Source organism: Struthio camelus, chromosome 2 (assembly GCF_040807025.1).
Source record: "Struthio camelus isolate bStrCam1 chromosome 2, bStrCam1.hap1, whole genome shotgun sequence".
NCBI lineage: Eukaryota > Metazoa > Chordata > Aves > Struthioniformes > Struthionidae > Struthio > Struthio camelus.
The window spans coordinates 82970637-82991059 of NC_090943.1; the positions used below are offsets into that span (position 1 = coordinate 82970637).

At 40.5% G+C, this 20423-nt stretch overlaps 1 protein-coding gene across 3 annotated transcripts in view; it reads left to right on the plus strand.

The window, feature by feature from the left end:
* Window positions 1–20423, plus strand: part of TRIO (trio Rho guanine nucleotide exchange factor) — a 263242-nt gene that overhangs the window by 139871 nt on the left and 102948 nt on the right. For all 3 annotated transcript variants that reach the window (XM_068931428.1, XM_068931431.1, XM_068931429.1), the window contains 7 exons: window positions 2948–3143; window positions 3778–3944; window positions 9800–9919; window positions 11445–11636; window positions 12540–12689; window positions 14141–14255; window positions 18100–18215. In XM_068931428.1, coding sequence (XP_068787529.1) covers window positions 2948–3143; window positions 3778–3944; window positions 9800–9919; window positions 11445–11636; window positions 12540–12689; window positions 14141–14255; window positions 18100–18215 — 1056 coding nt within the window. The remainder of the gene's footprint in view (window positions 1–2947; window positions 3144–3777; window positions 3945–9799; window positions 9920–11444; window positions 11637–12539; window positions 12690–14140; window positions 14256–18099; window positions 18216–20423) is intronic.

Sequence of the window (20423 nt, forward strand, 5' to 3'; positions counted from 1 at the left end):
CCAATTACTGTTGAAAAAGTGTGCAGGATTTTTTAATATTGTTAGGATACCCAACTGTGATGTGCACTAGGGCTTCCTGTCTTTTGAGTGAGTGTAGGGCTAGCCATATGTATATATCATGGATTTTCTGATGCTTTTGAAGGGGAAAGGGAATGCCATGCACTTGCACTGAGTGTTTCAGACTAGTTTAGAGAATATGTAGGCTGTGATCTTAACCTCGGGCTTGCATAAAATAACATGGGAATAAGTTATGCTTCTTAAATTGCTATTCTTTGGCGGCATTATCACTGAAAACTCTTGGCTGAAGTGACACACAGTGCTGACCTCTTAAAACTACCTGTCATTCATGTTAGGCACAGTGAATCCCAGGGTAGCGTGAGAGGATGTAGTGACTGCGGGGTGCTTAAAATCAGTTGTTCCATTAATGTAAAAATGCTTAAGCTTAACCACGGTACTTTCCTGCTATAACTGATTGGCCCATGATGTTTATTACTTTATTTTCACTCAGTTTGATAGTAAGCTGCTGGGGTCTTGCAGAGGTGCCTCCAGTGAAAAGTAGCTGCACCATCACTAGGAGGCTTACTGTGTAGTTGGACATAATCTGCTGTATAACGTATCTTAAAGTATGCCAGACTCATTAAGTCTGACCAAAAATAGTATGTACTCATAAAAGTAGAAAACCAATCTCATTTTACAGACAAAGCTATGACAACACGTAGCTTTCACAATAGTAAGAAATCTTGCTCTCCTTTACACTCCTGTGTGTTTCAAGGGGTAACTCACATTACTGTGCAATGAGAAACTAAATACCCAAAAGCCTATTCCAGAGCGGATGTGCTAGAGGAGGGATTGTGGAACTCTTGAAGACAAGCTGGGAAGAGCAGGTCTGAGGCGTGTGAGAGCGGGAAAGTGGATTAGCAGGAGCAGAGTGATTTCTCAGGCTGCTCAGAATTATCAGGAAGGCTTAAAGTCTGTAAAATGCTTCAGATCAGTTGAAAGGAGATGAAGAACAGAAGGAAGGAGATGAAACATCTGAAATGGACTGCATTACAGGAGTATAAATGGAAACTGTGAAGGATTTTGTGGGGCGAGGGGAGTTGGTGTGCATATTTGGAGGGGAAACCACTCATAGTGCATGAATAGGTCGTGTGCGTGATGTTCAGAGCACGCACCGCAGAGACGAAAGAAGCTGTGAGCAGTGGATAAAAGCCTCGACCTCTCTGTTTTCCTATATCCCTTGTCCATCAGTTTTTCTGTTTTCAGTGTTGCCACTGAAACATGAGTTTCTGCCTGTTTTCACTTGGGTAGAATTGGTTGATCAGGATTAGGGATTGCAGATACCTATGCTAATTGTTGGGCATCTCCCCTCATGACATGATGTGAAACTGAAATACTTAGTGAGTCAGCTAAGATTTTTGCAAAGCACATCTTTAAAATATAAAGTAGCTCACTGATGCCACAGTTTCAAAATAATTGCTTGAAGTGTTGAGTTTTTATGGTGTCAGATGAGCAGAATGAAAACAAGCCATCGAGGGAGATTGTAGCCAACTAAAGGAACTTTATATAGACAGTTTAGCCTTGCTTTATCTTCAATTCTGTCATTTCTACAGGGTTCGATTTCCTGGGAATTCTGTTATAGCTGAATTGTCTCAGTAACTTTGCAACTCTGATGAACCACTTGGAAAGCATAGTGGCATACTCCTTTCGCTGGCAGCAAATTACATTTGTTAAATGTCTATGCAGCCAGCATGTTTGTTGCCGATGCCAATGTGGCCAGATGCTTTTTGCTGCATCTTGCTGCACAAATAGGTGTTTCCCCCCGCTTATTTAGCGCTGTTCATGCCAGTTTGTCCTGCTTCTGAAATCCCAGAACTCTAGAGCTAAGCCATACTTTGTTGTTGATGCCTAGAATTTTGCTTTCCCCATAGTGTACAGTAATTTGTGGCAGAAATTATGAAACAAAAATTGATTACAGGCTCGAGGGACAAGTGTGTTGAATAGGTTTGCTTGAAATAAGTAACTGATGCATCACAACTGTGCCATAAGAACCCAACCCATTTTGAGCAATGAGATTTCTAAGGACTCTACTGAGACATTATTATGTTTTAATTAAAAAACAGTTCTGTATCCTAATTAAAAGGAATGTTTTCCATTTCTGATGTGCTAAGTGATGTCAGCTACCAGGAAACAGCCAGGTTTTGGAATATCATAAGGAAAATCCACTTGTGTGGACAGAGTAGGAGGGCTTATAATTGTGGGGGGGGGGGTGTGTTAAAAGTACTTTCCTCGCTACCCTTGTCTGAATGTTTTGTGGCTGAGAGTAAAATCCAGAACTGAAGTGCAAACTGAAGTATAGCTGCACGATTTCAGCAAGTAAATTTAACTCTGATACATTGTTTTCTGTTTTTACTCCATTCACTAACTACCCTCCCTTCTGTGTTGAATGTACTTGGCAGTTCCTGCTCACAGAGGGGTAGAACTGGCCTGCTTGAATGGAATAGTTGAGAGTTAAGCTGGCACTTAATGTATGGATTATTACTTAGTGCGGTCTGATGAACTGAAAAGAGCTATTAGGTCAACATTTTTCTCTGGAAGCAGAAATAAAACATTTTAATTTCCTTTATTTCACAAGTGATGTGCTCATGAGTGAGTACTTTAGACAAAGCTAGGACACCCGTAGTGTCACAAGCTTTGACAAGGCAAGTGCTGGTTGAGAGACAGACAGACAGAGAGAGAGAGATGAGAGAAATAGGTTCTTCTGTGTTTGCCAGAACTTAAATCCTGTGCTGAAACAGCCAGTGTCTGAACCGTGTTGAACCTGGTTAGTGAGTTCAGTCAATAATGGGTAACTTAAGTTTCTGACCTGCACCTTCCTACGTGCAACGCTGGAAATAAATACGCGTTGTCTAGTGAGAAATGAACGTTGTCTTCCTCCTTTTTCTCCTAGATAATTTCAGACCTCGAATCTTGGAACGATGAGCTCTCTCAGCAGATGAATGACTTTGACACTGAAGATCTCACAATAGCAGAACAGAGGCTCCAGCATCATGCGGATAAAGCCCTGACCATGAATAACTTGACCTTTGATGTCATCCACCAAGGGCAAGATCTGCTGCAGTATGTCAATGAAGTGCAGGCATCTGGTAAGATGGCTCCATCGGGCTATTCAGGGGACGGCCTGTGTAAGAATTGCCCAGTTGTCTCTCCGTGGGACGTGTGAAAACGGCAGAGATGCCGGTTGACTGTAAACTGGAGAAGGGTGGACATCCTTTCCCCCCCACACCCTTTTCTTTCTTTGTACTCAAATCTGATAACACTTAGGTGAATATGCCATCGTTATGACTTGTAATCATTAACTAGCAGTTAGCAACACCTGAAAATGCTTAGTTTTTAGTGAAGAAATTCCGCTGAAAAGCTCAGGAAGTCAGTAAGGTTAGACTAAATAGGGAGTTAATTTCGTCGAGTAATTTAATCAAACAATAATTTTTGGCTTTCAAGTAGTAAGCTGTCGTCTTCAGTTTGTTATGCCCCTTCACTTGATGTCCTTTTATCTGTATACGGTCACCTAGGATAAATCTCAGGCTTAAAAAAAGTAGAAAATAAATACCATTTTTTTTGTGTTTTCAGAAGAGTGCAAACATTATGCTCACTTAAGCAAATGCCCCAAAAGATTGAATTACAGTTAGAGAAGGAACTGGGAAAGCCTAAAACTGTGGGAATGTGCTACTCTGCTAGGAAAGACGTGTAAGTCAATTATGAATGACTGGCTCATTACAGGTGTGGAGCTGCTCTGTGACCGAGACGTAGACATGGCAACTCGCGTTCAGGACCTGCTGGAGTTTCTTCATGAGAAGCAGCAGGAGCTGGATGTGGCGGCAGAGCAGCACCGCAAGCACTTGGAGCAGTGCGTACAGCTGCGCCACCTGCAGGCTGAAGTCAAGCAGGTACGCCTTCTTCCTGGGTATCGGCCTCCAAGAGGTATACCATGCCTCCTGGAGAGGTATATTCCTGCAAATAGAAATGGAAAATTACTTTCTGCTATATAAAGTCTTTTACTTTTGGGGGAGCCTTTGAACTGAGCACCTAAGAGATTGCATCCTCTGTTGGTACAAGTGTGTTTTTAATGTGCATTAACAACTTCTGTGCATGGATACAAGTCAAATGTTTGAAGTGTGGAGTTACTTTACGGATTTCAAATCCATGCTTTTGTCATCTGTGTGCTGATTAAAAAAATGCTCAGTGATATTCCCTGAGCCCTGGCCTAATATGGCTTTGTACATTGTTTGTGACATCTACAAATAGTCATTATATGTATCAGCAGAGTTTACTTTCCTGGACGAGAAAACGGAAGTTTTTATTTTCCTGGAAATGATGTGGCAGTTTTTTAGGTCTTTATCTGATAAACGCGTAAACTTTTGGTGAATTTTGAATGGGCAAAACCTGCTAAAGTTGGTGAAAGACTTTGTTCACTCTTTGCAGCTTCAGATGTCTGCAAAAGTCTGTTATGTTGGTATGTCCCATAATGGCTGCTGATATAATTTGTCCTTTTTCTGTTTGTCATGAGGTCTTACAAAAATTCATCTTTGTTATGAAATTGTGACTATGAAAACTCCCAAACTGCGATGAAATAAATCCAGTGAGTGTAGGAGTGGTGAACAGAAGGTTCCCAAAGTATTTCCAGGAGGGCGTTGGTCGCTCTCTATAGTGGGAGACACAAAGTTTGTATGCGGGTTTGAATTAAAGGAATGCAAAGAACTGGTAGTGTCTGCTGTGACTGTGGTCTGTGGCGTTAACCAAGTACGTGACCTTCTCGTTCAAGCCTTAACATACTTAACAGAAGTATCCTTTATCCCCTTTAGCACCTGTTTATCTGGTAAATGTCAAGTATGAATTACTCTTTTTCATGTGAGTCACGATTGAGATAAACTATCCTGATGCGCAACAACTTTCTGCACTCAGTTGCACGCTATCTTAGAGAACAAAAGAAAGGAGTCAAGTTGGTCTCATATGTAGCATGCCTGATTTATTCTTGAATGCAAAGACTCACTTGCGAGCTGAGGCAATCTCTTTCCTTTATGGCACATTGGTTGGCTAGGATAGGATGAGTTAGTGCAGGGGAAAAAAAAAATCATTCGCTCAATACTGAAATAACATTAATTTGTAGCATAGAATACAACACTTGCATTATACTTCAGTGCCATACTATAAATTAATTTTTTATATTACATGCTCTGACGGTAAGTGCCCTGCTCTGTTAGCTTTGTAAGGAAGTTAAATGTAACAAAGACCAGTTTAAACCTCTGTTTGCTGTGCATCTGCAAAACAAGCGTTCTATGTCTGGCAGATGCAAGCAAAAGATGAATATCGTGGGTTATGGAAGAATATCCATGTCACGCTTAGGCGACTTGAGGATTCATTCTGTAAGATCTTTAACTTTTCTGAACCATAACTAGACTGGACTGAAACTCAAGTTTAGATTATTAAAAATGCACTGCAAAAATGAGTTCACCTTACCATAAAGGTATCTATAATATGCTATTCTAGCCAGCTGCCATTTCTTATTATTAGACTGGGATTTAGGAGAAAAATGGATTCTATTTTGTATTCCAAGAAGACATCTCTGTGCCTAGGATTTTATGTTGAATTAAATGTCGCAATACCTGTTTGTGCTTTAGATGTAAATTTTCAAATGAACTTGCACAAACAGCTAGCCGACAGCATGTTCATGTACGCAAACTCCTCCTTCAAATTTGGAAAGCACTATAGGTTCATTTTTTTACAGTGAAAAACCTGCAGATCTAAAAACTGAATGTCGCTGAAGTTGAATGTTACGTAGTCTCATTGGAGTGCTTTTCATCCCCTCTGGAGTGTTTTGAGGCTTGCAAATTTTAGTCCTCTGATTTCAGTTGCCTTTTCAGAAACCCGCATCTGATTTGATTTATTTTTTACTAAATATCTGAAAGTGTGATCTTTTGTTGTTTCGTCTGAGCTGGGAAAGGCTTCATAGCTCAGCAGGTCTTCGCAGGTGCCTTACCTGAGAGTAACATAGCACGATAAACCTCCTCTCCAGTTTGCTTTATTTTGTTGCCTGAAGCAGTGAACACATGGTTTTCCAGTTCATTTGCTGTGATTTCCTGCCAGATTTATTGTAGATGAACTGAGTGTAAGCATACTTATTATGTAGATGGGATACTGTCTCCATAGTGAAGACTTGAGCAAGCTTTCCACTTAATTTTTTTCTGCCCAAACTGACATACCTCTTATATTTTCACACTTTATATATACAAATAGCTATATGTAATGTAGTCTGTAATAGTATGAAGTGGTTAGATGGAGGCAGAGAATTAGATGAAAAAGCATCTGCCTCATCCAGACCTCCATTTGCATGTTTGCCAGATGAACTTTTTTCTTGGTCACCTGAAGGATTCTAAAATATGTGGCTGACTTACTGCTGCAATTGCTCCCACGTATTCACTTTTTCGAATGAATGCTTTGTTGTACTTAACATGGAGCATCTGCAGGTTCAAATCTCTGCCAAGCTCCAAAATGCATTGATTTTGCTGCACTCACTAGTTAAACCTTTGCAATGCGATACTATCTGCTGGTCTGGTCATGGGTGGTGTTGGATGTATTCGTAGCTTTATCCGTACAGCAACGTACTCCAAACTTGAACCCTCAGGAGTACCTTGAACTGCCTTTGATTTCCACATGCAGGTCTCTTACCTTTGTGCAAATGTAGTCCAGTGCTTGAGCTCTGATTCTCCTGAAATAGCAGGCCGGTGCTCGGGATGAGCGTCCTGGCACTCCCTGTAGTGCCAGATGGATATGGAGAGGTAGCTAGGACAGCAGGCCAAAGCAGGTATGTCTCATGAACATGTTTAGTTAGAGTGAAAAAGCAGTACAAGGAACTAAGCTTAAATCAGGTATTTAGCTGTACCGTTACCTTTACCTGTAGCTCTACCTTCAGCTGTGCTACCTGCTTGATCCTTTCGAGTGAGCCAAACTCCCAGCTTCATTTCCACAGTTTTTCTGATGCTACTGCTTTTCTAGCCTGCCAAAGGCAGAAAGCAGAACGATGGGGTATGTAGTCCTCTCAGACTCTGAGGTGAAGGGAACAAATCAGTGAATGCTAGAAGGCAGCAGCAAGAAAGAAGAAGAAGAAAAAAAACCCCACCAAACAGTCTTGCTATTTACTAGCACTTATATTTCCCCATAGAGCTTGAGCAGAAGGAAGGGGAAAGTGCTGCTGGCAACTTTTCCTCCTGCGAGTTCCAGCAGCTTTGCTTCTGCACTGCTGTCCACCCTAGCCTGGAACCAGTAGGAGGGCAAATCAGTGCATTTGAAATAGCAAGTCCTGTGCCAGGGGGGGGGGTCTGTGTGTGGTGGGATGCCAAGTCAAGGAGAGCACCCGTGAGGTGCTGTCGTGCCATACCTCTACACTGCAGGTTTATTCTTTTCTGTGAGCTTGCAGGTCTTACATAGAAGAATTCAAATACACACTATCGAGGGGAGGGGGGGGTAAAACTTATTAGCAATTAATTGTGCAAGCAGAATTGGAAAGAAGTGTATTGCTAATACAAAAAGGTGAGATTGAGATGCAGATTTGTGGGAATGGATCTTGTGCGAAGATGGCTAGATCTCAGTTGCTTCAAGCTGTTGAAGACATGTTAGAATATACTTTGGATGTAGACCACACACATCTTGGTTTGTAAGGACTGGGCATTTAATAAGTCCTCTTCCTTCCAGTTTATTTAGTGTTAAGAGTTAACTATGTTTTGGCAGTTAATATAACTAGTGCTAGTGGTTACGTGTTAAAAATCATTATGTAAGACAAGGCTGGAGAATTATTTTTGGATCGACTTGGCCCAAATGAATTCCCCCAGGATAACTACAAAACTACCTGGCATGATCTCATAGGCATTAGTGGTTACTTTCTGTAAAATTCTGGAGATGGGATGAGATCTAGAGGGCTAGAACTCAACATCCACTTATCAAAAGTGGAAACAATTAGCCAGGGAAGGGATTATAGTTCAACATGCTTTCCAGGAAAAATATTGAAACAAGTAGGTCATTAAACCTAATCAATGACGAGGAGAGGACAAAAGGCCAACATAGATTAGGCAGGCATGGCTTCTCCTTGATAAATCCTGTTCCTTCCTGATAAGGTAGGAGGTCTTCTGGATAGAGGTTAAAAAAGCAGATGGCATAGATCTTCCTTTTATTAAAGCTTTCAAAATAGTTTAGTTCCGTCTACCTGGCCCTAGCTTGCTATGGAAATGTCATATGAGACTATGTGAGTATGAATGATAACTTGCTGGAAAACCATAGGCAGTAAAAAAAAGTTTAGTGGCTCACTGAAATGGAAAGCACATTTCAAAGGGATTCTGTGGAAGTCTGTTCTGGATTTGGATACTGGTTCACGTTTTCAGTCAAGAAACCTGTATGTTAGGGTAGAGATTATGCTTTTCAATGTGATGATGGCAAAAAAAAAAAAAAAGCTGGAAAAGGGGTTTGAGTACATTGGAAGACACTGGAGTGCAGTTCGGAATGATCTTGACGTCTTGGAGATTTGCTCTGCAAGAAGAGGATGAATTTTTAGTTACATGCAGAGCATGATGTAGTGGCAGAAACAATCAGCAATACAAATACAGGGTAGGGTTAACTACTGGCAGGCCAGTAGTTTTGTGCAAAAGTTGCACAAATGACAGTGCATAACCTGCACGTAAGTCAAGTCTTTTTTTTTTTTTTTTTTAAAAACCAAAAGGCAAACCCTATATTAGTATTCATAAACAGGCACATCCTCCAAAATGAATGAAATTATGGCCAGCTTGCTCAGTATTTGAAAGGTCTTGCCTGAACTACTGGCTATCAGCTGGTAAATGCTTGTAAGAGAGCAGTGTGAAAAATGAGGGGCTGAAGTTCACATGGGTTGAACAGATCGGGGTCAACAGCCGAAAAGAGGCAGTATGGTAACGTTCTTGAGGCGGAGAGAAAAAAGATAGAGAAGCTGATACTAAGAGGAAGGAAATGTAATTTTGGGAGGCAGGAGAAAGTAAATGAACCTGAAGTGAAGCAAAGGAGTCTTGAGAATTTGATATTAGAGAAAAGAACTATGATAACAAAAATGTCTGAAGGTGTGGGATGTCCATTATTGCAGCTTGTGTGACAAACAAGGTACAGATCTGTTGGGATGGACCCTAAGGTACCTGATGTTGCCTTTGGTAAGGAATGTACTCGGTGGCCTCCTGAGGCTCCTTCCCGCCCTGTGACTCTTGTGGCTTCCCTGGATGAGAGGCAAGGAAGGCACGCCCTGAAAACTGTTGTCAACCAAAACATTTTAAGCAACTAGAAAACAATCAGTAGTCACATTTTTTTCAGCATTAATATTCAGAATTATTTGCTTACTTTTTACTAAGCTGCATGCCCTCAATTCATATTGCTGACACTGGTTCTTTATGACTTGCAGCTTGTTCCTGTTTTCCAGGTGACAGAAATGGCATTCAGAAACACAACCTTGTTCCGATAAAAGCTGAAATCACAAACACGTAGTAGGTGATTGAAAGACAGAGGTGTCAGCTGGGTGAAATAGGCACTTAATTATAGTGACTGTGTAATTCACTATGTTGTACTGAATACATAATCCACTAAAAATGTATAACAGATGAATGATTTAGACATCAATTCCAATATCACATATGACCCTAAACTTTTTTTTGTTTTTTTTCTCCCTTAGCAGCGATGCTTTTCTTCCTGATTGGCAGTGGAATTGCGTAGTTTATGGTCTTCTCTTTTGTTACAGGTTTTGGGCTGGATACGAAATGGGGAGTCAATGTTGAACGCTGGGCTGATCACTGCTAGTTCTTTGCAGGAGGCTGAACAGTTACAAAGGGAACACGAGCAATTCCAACATGCAATAGAGGTAAAAGCACCATTTCACTGACCATTTCCAAGGACACGCGTAGTTACCGTTCGTAAGTTCCTGTAAAGAGCACTGCAGTAAGGAGATGTATCTTTTCTGTGCCTTTTCATACTGCTGGGTTAACGACGAGGTATTTTGTGTGTTTGGGAAAAGTTGCTGAAATCATCTGAAGGCAACGAAATGAAAACGTGTGTTGGGAACGTGAGGTTTTTTGTTCTTGTTCATTTTGGAACGGCAGTTCCGGATGAATGCCTGTTCTCAGTACCTTTTTTGCAACTTTGTGAAGTGATAGCCATTTTTTGGTTGGATAGGAATAAAAAGCTATAATAAATCAAACAAGTCTGTTCACAGCAATTAACTTAAAATGGCATTTCCATTTGTTGTTAGAACACAACAGTATAATATTAATTGATAAATCCACAGAACAGCATCATCAGTTGAGTGGACTCTGTAAGGCTTCGTTTTTGTTGGGTAATAGATTTTGCTTAAATTTTTGTGGCGGTGTCCTGTCCTTCCCTTTCTCGGCTCTCCTACTTCCCCTGGCCCCAAGTTTTCGCTAACTGAATTTCAAATTAAACGTTCTGGGTGGGTGATCTCTGCTAAAATTGGACAGAGATCTTAAGATCAACTGGAATGCAGTATTCTTACTATATAGTGTTTATTTATATAAAATTTATAACAAGGTTATGATTCTTTGGGAAAAATATTTTCAGAGGTACCCTGTCCTACAAACTGTTTCATGTTCTCCTGCCACTCTGCGGAGTTGGCTTTCCCCACTCCGTTTACAGTTTGCACTGAATTTGTCCTCACTTTTGAGAGCTTTGGTAACCCTTCAGTACAAAAAAATCACGAGAGCTCTAGGCATTTGGCCGTTTGTGGATAAATGATTAGGAAACTTAAATTCCGCGTTTTCTGGGTCATATTTTGTATTCAGATATAATCATACTTATTACCGTTAGGGCTTCCAGATTTTAGGCAAATATACTTGTACGTGCATAACGTAGATACATATAGAGACAGAGAACTAAAGTTAAAAATTGTTTATAATGAATGGACAGTTGTGTTTTGTATTATCCTGCATGCCGACCCCTTCATTTGCTCACCACTAATGTGCAATAGCCTGCAGTAAACCTGTGATGACAATAATAGCAATCAAGCCAAAAAGGTACATCTTTTCTATCTTTCCAGACATGGAGGGGGGAAATAAATCAACCTAGAATCCATAGTTATAATAAGGTTCTGTACTGCAACGTGGGTATGCCAAGGGTGGCTTAATGCTATGCAGTGGCTACTGCTTATAGACTGCTGGTCGTTGTTGATTTGATGATAAATTTCCACTGGATTTATTTTCTTTGTGCTTGTGTAGCACAGTCAGATGGTGACTAATATTAGGCGGTTATTTTTGGTTTATGGGAGGGAGTGCAAGTAAAATGTTATTAACACAGGAGAAATGCGAGCCTTTGAGATCTTCAAGAGAATAAACTTAAATGCTCCACTGAACTCCTAAATGTTGATCTCTTGTCAGAAAACGCATCAGAGTGCCCTCCAGGTTCAGCAGAAGGCAGAGGCAATGCTGCAGGCTAATCACTACGACATGGATATGATCAGGGAGTGTGCAGAGAAGGTTGCTTCCCACTGGCAACAACTGATGCTAAAGATGGAGGACCGCCTCAAGCTTGTGAATGCCTCCGTGGCCTTCTATAAAACTTCTGAACAGGTACAGAAGTGGTGTATGACCTGTGTCTGCTTTGGATAATTCCTCTGTGTGGGGGATAAAACAGCATTACTTGAAAGTATAGTAGTTTAGGCTTGGTTAGATTTACTATTTGATAATGCATACTGTTATAAAATACAAAAAGCAAATCCTCTTCCTAGCTACCTTAGAAAGAGAAACTATGTTATTTGTAAGTGAGTAGTAGAATTACAGTGACCACTAACAGACTAGTGTAATTGATCTGGCTGGGCTTACTTCAGGTAGCAAAAATCAAAGAAGGTAGGTTACCAAAATGCTCACAAAACGCGGTGGTTGCTGGTGAAAACTCGAGTCCTTACTTGCCTCTTCTATCTCTCTCCCCTTGAGTATTGCTCAGACTCTTATTTTTACTTGAGGAAAAGGCTTGGAAAACACTTCCAAGATGAAACGCGCTGTACAAAGTACTAAGATGAATTTCTGTTTGTATCAGAAGTTTTGCATAAGCAAGTTACAGTAGCAGAGGCTTTAATGCAAGCCTTTCACATGGTTAATACTGTTTTTTGCATGGGAGTCAGAATAAAAATCAGCATCACCTGACTCGTCAGCAGAATTGTTAGGGGGAAGGCTGACAAGGTTGCTTCCTTTGCAATCATATCTGAAGCCCATCCTGAGCTATGCAGTCACGGCGAGGGGAATGACAAACAACTGTAGGAGGCAGTCTTCTGAGCAAACCCAGTTAAGCAGGCCAACGCTTGCAAACCTACGGCCCAAGTTAGTTATCTTCCCTTAAGTCCCAGCCAGAACATGTCAGAATCTAGGCTCTATGTTGGAGTCGTTTGGTTTTCAGGTTTTTTTGGCTTGAATCGTTATCTGCTCTTGAATTTTGTCTCACTGAATTTCATTTGAAACTTGTGTTGGACAACATAGGTGTGCAGTGTGCTGGAGAGTCTGGAGCAGGAATATAAGCGAGAAGAAGATTGGTGCGGAGGAGCGGACAAACTGGGACCCAACTCTGAGACAGACCACGTTACCCCCATGATAAGCAAGCACCTGGAACAGAAGGAGGCATTCCTAAAGGTAGGACTTACCATTTCTGTGTTCTTCTGTGTCTCAGAAAGCGTACAGTTAAACACTCGTTCCTATAGCACTAAAATGCATGTGGAAAGCCAAGACCTGTTTAATAGCTCGTGAATGTCCTGAACTGCAAAGATGCAGGAAGTGGCGCGTTAATGGCTTCTAACAGTGATTAGGAAAATATTGCCAAGTGCATAAAATTGTAGCCAGTTTTATAAATATACTTCCTGTTGAACTTCAACAGATAGCAGATCCCCCACTGTGACTGAAGTGGAGTTGGGAATCGCTGCTTTGAGCCACTGTCATTCTAAAGAACACTTAAAAGCTGCTTCTTTGGAAAAGAAGTGACAACCTCATAGTGCCGTTGCTGCCCATGCATCAGAGCAGCTCTCAGATGTGCTTGGGCTACTGTAGAATACAGGAGGAGGCGACTGCTAGACAAGCATCTGGGAGTAGTTGGGTTTGGAAAACTCTGCAGATAAATGAAAGTTTTTCGTTCCAACTAATCTCCCAGTGAAGTGAGTTATTGACCATACTGAATAAAAGTGAAATGAATGCTCGCAGAGCAGCGTAACCAGTCCTGTAACCCAAGGCTTTTTCCAACATCACCTTGAAAGACTTCACAGTATATAACTTAGTTTTATTTCAAGCCTTTTCGTTCTCACTGCACAGATGAGAACATTCAGAAAGGTATTCGCATAGCTCTAAGGACGCTGTCAAATAGATCTTCCAGTTGCTGGCATGTGAATTTCCAATCTTTGTGTTAAAAAAATTTGACAAATGACTGTCTTGGTGTCTTTGTTACTGGACCTAACGAGGCTACCTTTATCTAACCTTTTAGAGGATCGTTTCATGTTCTACTTATTAAAAATAAGGCAGCCAGCCCATATATAGTACTTGAGGTATATTAAGATGAAAAACATAGCTGAGCTGAGCCTTGGCGATACAGCTCTGAGGAGTGAAAGTTCTCAAGGTCTTTAAAGGGCATATCTTAGTATTTTAGCACTTTTGATTTCACTTCAGCAGAGCAATTACCTTTTGTTTAAAATAGTGGTGCATGTTTTGTAGTATCCTGGTGATTATATGTTTATTGCAGTTTATGCAATAAATAACTTTAAGTGGCGTATACACAAAACAAACTTTTCTATCAGCTCAGCTCTGAGTCATGCTGAAAGCTCTAGAGCAGAATTGCTTTTAGGATCCTACGATAAAAATAATAGTGGGGGGGGGGGGTGTTTTTTTATTTTTCTGCCCGGTAGCTAAGGATTAGCTGCGATTTGTTGGGAAAACTGTTTTAATGGTTGCATTGCCTTATTTACTGAAGAACTTAGTAAGCAACACTTTCAAAAAGTTGAGAGGGTAGAAAGTGCAGGAAAAGAGTGAGGAAGGCCCTTTGAAGATGCACACGTACACCTTCAGAAAGAACAAAGCTTGTAATACTGCTGACTCTCTAGGCTTGCACTCTGGCTCGGAGGAATGCTGACGTCTTCCTGAAATACCTGCACAGGAACAGCGTAAACATGCCAGGGATGGTGACACACATCAAAGCACCTGAACAACAAGTGAAAAGTAAGGGTTTTTTTGTTCTTTTGTTCCCCCTAAGAACGTGATCGTTATGTGCTGCAGCATGTGTGATGATGGGACAGTGGAAGTCTGCCCTAGTGGAAAGAGCTCTGTCAGGCTTAACAGGAAATGATTAAAGTTGCTCTCACAGTTCAAAGGAGCTGCCAGTCATCAAGTTCTCTTACACCCAAATGAAGTTGCTCTGAATTTGTTTATCTCTTGCCTGCACTTAATCTTGCAACTTGAGTCTCAAATATACTGCTTTTATTCAGAGAAAGAAATGGTGAACTTTAATGTGATAGTGTTTGGTATGAAGCCAAATGGGAGCTGGTCACTCTAAGCTTGCTCATTATGGTATCAGTATGGTGCATTCTGTGAGTTCCTTTGGAGTGCTGGGGTCGTACAGGCTGATCTGCTGAACGATGCTTTTCTTGATGACGGCTTTGAAGTTGGTCCTACTCTGAGCAGGAGGTTGAATTAGGTGACCTCCAAAGGTCGCTTCCACCCTAAGCTATTTGTTGACTGCCTCATTTTACTATAAGGGGAAAACAGTTTGTGGTAAACTTGCTACGTAGCTGACCATACTCAAATTGAAAACCTCACTGCGTTGAATTTTTTGTGTTGGAGGGATAAGAGGGGATTGGCCATGCTTCTCACACTGGGGAAGTAATTGGAGCATGGCAGTTGAAACTTTGTCGTAGTTGCACATTCTCAAAGGATTTTTTTTCTCTCTTCCTGAGACAGCAACACTTCTATAACTGTAAGAGAAAATATCAACATAGATGCTGGCTGTACCAATAACTGCAAAACTGTTGCTGACATTTGTCGCTTAGTTCTTTTCTTAGTAGTAGACAGGGAAATACAAAGCAGAAATGAGCAAGTTGTAGCTATCGGGCTTCTTGAATGAACAAAAGATACACTGGGGCTTTTAGATCAACTTTTTAAAAATTTGGTTCTGAAAGCTGTTCCTGTTGTAAGAAAAATAAATGTGTTGACATGAGGAAAGAATAGAAAAAGTCTCTGCAAATGTCCATAAGAACACTGATTATACCATAACTATGTATCATAACCAAAGTACCGTGTGTGTTCTGTGAGCATTTACATTTCTGGACGAATGATACATGTTTAAAATGTATGTGATGAACGTTTGAAGGAAACAAAAGTGGAGCAATAGAAATCCTCAAGTGGGGCGGGAGGGAAGAGGCTACATGCTCTAACAGCTTTTGCTCTTTTACATAAGCCAGCATAATATGTGTTTCTAAGAATTAAAGATCAGTCAAGTTAAAACTAGCGAGGACTCTTATTTTAGATCATAATGGTATGGTGGTAGTTGGCCAAGTGGTTTAAAAGTTCTGATTTGTCTTTTCAGATGTATATACACAAGATGATCTTTTTTATCTCTTTTCTAAATGGATGGACTAATAAAATAGCCTTTATTTCGTTATGGTCGGATGTAGGTTAGATATGCCTGTAGAACGATTCCACACTCATAGTCAGGTGTGTGCTTGAAGCAGTGACTGTTAGACTGTGCTAGGTATCTAGTTTTCAAGGGTTAAACTGAACACTTTAAAAGCGAGTAACCCTTGAGTTCCTGCAAAACTCTTAAACCTTTTTAAAAACTAATTCCCTGGCATACTTGCTCCTTATTTCTAGCTGCAGGTTAAGATAGGCTCATATAGAGCCCTGGGTGTGTAGAGACAGGCTCAGAGAGCTTTCCGATGTTAGAACCTGGAGAATAAGTGGAAAGTTTAGTGACTAGTTGGGTATCCTAACTAATGTTGGAATGGAAGAAAATAACAACAACAGGGACTCTCATTCTGAAGGCTTGAAATAAGCAAAGCTGCTCATCCAAGCCTGAGATCAAACACTGATCTTATGTAGCTTCCTATCGGTATTTTATAGTATATTATTTCTGTTCCTTGTCAGCCCAAGAAATTAATGGCAATAACTCTACAGTGCTCAGCCAAATGTCTCTCACTGGCTTACCATCTGTGTCATGTCCTGACAGAGCGAGCGCTGTTCCAACTAGCTACGTTCACCTTGCTTGCTGTGTGTCGGAGCGACTTCGCTTGCGTCATTATCAAGATGTCTGTTTTCATGTGATGTCCAGTTGGATGTGTTGCGTTATGTAAAGATTGCCCCCCCAGAAATCTGGCATATGTTCAGAATGAGCATTTCAGAGGTGGCCCGAGGCAGAAATAAAACTAAGAAAGCAGGTGAGGCCCTATTGCTTGTAGCAGATAAGCTCAGGGGCTTGGCCAGGGGACAGATCAAGTGAGGCATGTTTGAGGGTAGCCTGCCCAGCAGGAAGAGAACGTGGACTTGCAGCTACCTGCTTCCAACCAAAAGCAAATTCTGGGTGATCTCAGCACCTTGTGTCAACTGGGAGAATTGTATTTCCTAGCAAGAGGGTATTGAGGGCAATGCAGCCAGGTGTCATAACCCTCAGGGAGGCTGTGGCGTGTGGTTGTAATTGGTCCCAGAGCACTGATAGAAAAATAGATGCTTTTCCCTGCAGGCTCCCTTTATGTGAGCTTGTTGTCTGTCAAACCGTTGCTTGGAGTTGTTTAGCTTTTTTAAGTAAAGCCTGGTGGACCAGCAAAACGGGGCAAGGGAATGTAAAAAGATTTTAGGAGGTCCAGCACCAGAGAATCTCCATCCACAGTTATGGAAAACAGCCAGTTGTGGGTGTAAGTAGAAAAGCAAGTAAAGCATTACTTTGAGGAATGATCTTCATTTATGATCTTTTCTGTTTCTCCCAAATGATTGGGCTGCCCCATGGGGTCTTTGCACTTCTGACGCAGAGACATCAGGTTTTCCCCGTTCTCATATATTTCTACTTGTCATCTGGGTTTGCAGTAGCAAGTAGCCCCTGTAGGGCTGCTGCTCTGTAAAAAAACAGTGGGTAAAGCAAGCTTTACAATAAACTGCTGGGATTTATTTGCATGAAGAAAAAAACAAAAACAAAACCCACCAACAGCAAGTATTAAAGAAGCGGAGTTCACATAAAAGCATCTGCGTATTGTCAGCAAAAAGCCTTTGCCATCAAGGAAGACTCTAAGCCAGACACGTGGAACTGCAGATTAGCAATGGGACCTGGACGTGGCTCTTAAGGGCCAGAGAGTTTCTGATACTCGGGAAGGCCATAAAGAATTATCGAGTGGTAGTGGCCTGTATCTTAATTGTTTAATTACCTGGAAATTGTGTCAAGCTTGGCTTAATGAACACTATCATATTTGAATGAGTCAGCTTATTCGCTTATACTGTTGTTCTCAATTTTTTTTGAAGGGCAGTTAACAAATTTGGTAAGTTTGTGTGCTTTTTAATTACTTTGGTGTCTATGCATCTAATGTCTGATTAAGTAGGATTTCTTACTGTGGTGACCTAAGGTTGTATATTTATCTGTAAGTATTAAATTATTAAAATCCTTTATAGAGGTCTGGTACATTTAGATGAGAAGTTATTTTTTTTATTATGATTAACATGAATCTTTAAGCATGTTCTGATTACTTGCGCATACTCTCTTTTCCTGAGCAAACCCTGTCAAGAGCCATCCATATGTCGTATTAAATTTTCAGCTCTGATTGTCTTAAGCAGTGGCAGTCTCTTTATGAGAAACATCTGAGGAAAGGCAGATTCAATAACAGGCTTTAATTACATCACTAGTTTCTTTAACCAACATTACTGTAAATAATAATAAAAAGGGAACACTGTGTACTTCGTGGACTTGAGAAACAAAAATCGTACCTCAGAAATTCTGTAATATAAAATACTTTCTTCCACTGATTTTAATATGCTAATTTAAAATTGGCTGCTGTAACCTCTGTTGAAACTTTTTTCCTCTCTCCAGATATCTTGAATGAGCTCTTCCAGAGAGAGAACCGTGTGCTACATTATTGGACCATGCGTAAAAGACGTCTTGATCAGTGCCAACAGTATGTGGTCTTTGAAAGAAGTGCCAAACAGGTGAGGGTTGTATATAAAAATTTTCTTTACGATGATCAAGGCTTGGCAGAGACAGTCTTGTCCCACAGTAACAAATCTGCTGTTGACTTCAGTATTCCAAGTGTCTGAAAGGTCGGCAATTAAAATGGAAGTTAAGCTAACATAGTTGCTTTTCCTTTAATACAGACCCGCTCGGTCAGCTGAGGCAGGCTGTGTTTACCACTATAACTTAGTGTTAAACTTAGTGTTTTGCTTCTGCCAGCTTGATCTGATACTGGCTAGTCTAATTCCTGCAAGCTTGTGTTTGACACAAATTGTTATGCTTGTTAACTTTTACAGTCACACCTAATTTGACCAGGGAAATAACAAGCAGCAACATTTTCTTAGATGTTGGGGGAAAAAACATCTAATTAAGTTGATTGACAGTTCTAAAAAACTGTGAAGTTGGATGACTTGTTAAACAATAACTGAAGGACTGAAAAAGTTTTGTTATTCTGCATGTACTTGTTTTCACGGTTTTTTTACATGCTGGATCCATCTTCTTGTATTCCGATGAATTTATCGGTCTGGAAAGGACCATTAACTAACTATTACCAAAAAAAAAAAAAAAACCCTTTATAAATCAAAACACAAGCCAGTAGGGGTTTCCAAGGCAGAACTAGTAACTGGAATGATCTGCAACTTTTTTTTTTTTTTTAACTGGATATAGGACAAAGAAAGGAAGCTATCTGTTCCTGTTCTGCAGAAAAGGACGTAACGCCCATGGTGTGAAATAGCCAGACCTACTTTAAAAGCTTCGAAAAGCTAATTTGATGTTTTTCTGACAGAAAACGTGGGCAGGGGCTGAAATAGTAGTGGTCTGTTTTCAGCTCTATGAAAGGTTTCTAAAGTCCGTCTTTCATGGCTTTGTAAAGAAAGCAATGCAAGTTAAATCCTGGAATGAAGTTAAGGATGAATACCTCTTTAAAAGAAAAATATATTTTAAAAAAAGCCCTGCATTTGAATAACCTTAACTTCAGCCTCTGCCAAGCACATGACCTACTTGCTTTTGTACAGAGATTACTGACTAAGAGTCAAACACCAGAGATAAAGGTGCGTCAGCATTTGCATTGTAAATCACGTTTTTCAGCAACCTGCAGTTCAGTTACCGCAAACTGTATTGGGCCTGCACACTGATTAGCCAGAAAATGGAAATACTGTTCTCTTCGTTTATATGTTTTTTATTTGTATTTTTTTTTTGAAGTTGGAAGGACCCATTTTTTTGTGCTTTCCAAGCTTTAAGCCGTGCTATGGAAACAGATCGCATAATAGTTTGTGAAGAAAATGGTAGATGGACCGAACGTTCCAGATTTAAGAGCTCACCTGGTCTCTAAATTGATTTCTTCACTTCTTGGGTGGTGATGTGTATGTCTCCAAAATACAGTTCTGATACTCACATAAAATAGCAGCTGGCCTAACTCTGGGAGTTGACACCGAGATGAACTCTTCCTGTCGTATTGTGGCTCTAGGGAACTACCAAAAAGTAATGGAAGGGTGACATTTCGGGCAGGGGAGTTTTGTTTGCTTTTGTGGTTCATTCCAGCATTGTGTGGTAAACCCACCAAAAAAAAAAAAAAAAAAGTGGAAGTTAAAAAGTTGAAAACAAGAAGTATCAAAACAAGAGTTGCTTGAGACTGGTTCTTGTTTATATCAACAATAGCCACTTTTGCAAAAGAAGGCAGATATGAACAAGAAAGTTTGGCATGAGAATGACAAGGGCATCATACAAGTGGCTGGTTGAGATGTCCCTCCTCTTGCCACAAGTGCAAGAGTTGGTTTGTTCCCCACAATGGGGGTTGAAAAGCGCAGACCCGTTTCATCAGGCTTCCAGGCTCACTAGTACGTTAACAGGTAAATGGCCTCCTCGTATGCCTTTGTATTTTTAAACATACATGCAGTCGCATTCAGTGTTGAATTTTGAAGGCTTTCTACCTGCTTTAGTTCTTTACAGAGAGAGGCAAGAGCAAGTCTTAAGTGTAAGGAGGAGAATCAAAGTCTCAATCTCAGTTATTAGTGGAATTATAATACAGAAGAAGCCTTTTCTGGTTAGGTGTAAAGGTTATGCTATTGAAAAATAAGTACATACTGTCTGCCAAGATAAAACTTGTCCTGTTCTTGGTGATGTGACAGTTAAAGAGGGAAACTGCAGGTGACGGATATAAAAGGAAGAATGAGGTTCAACTAACAGTC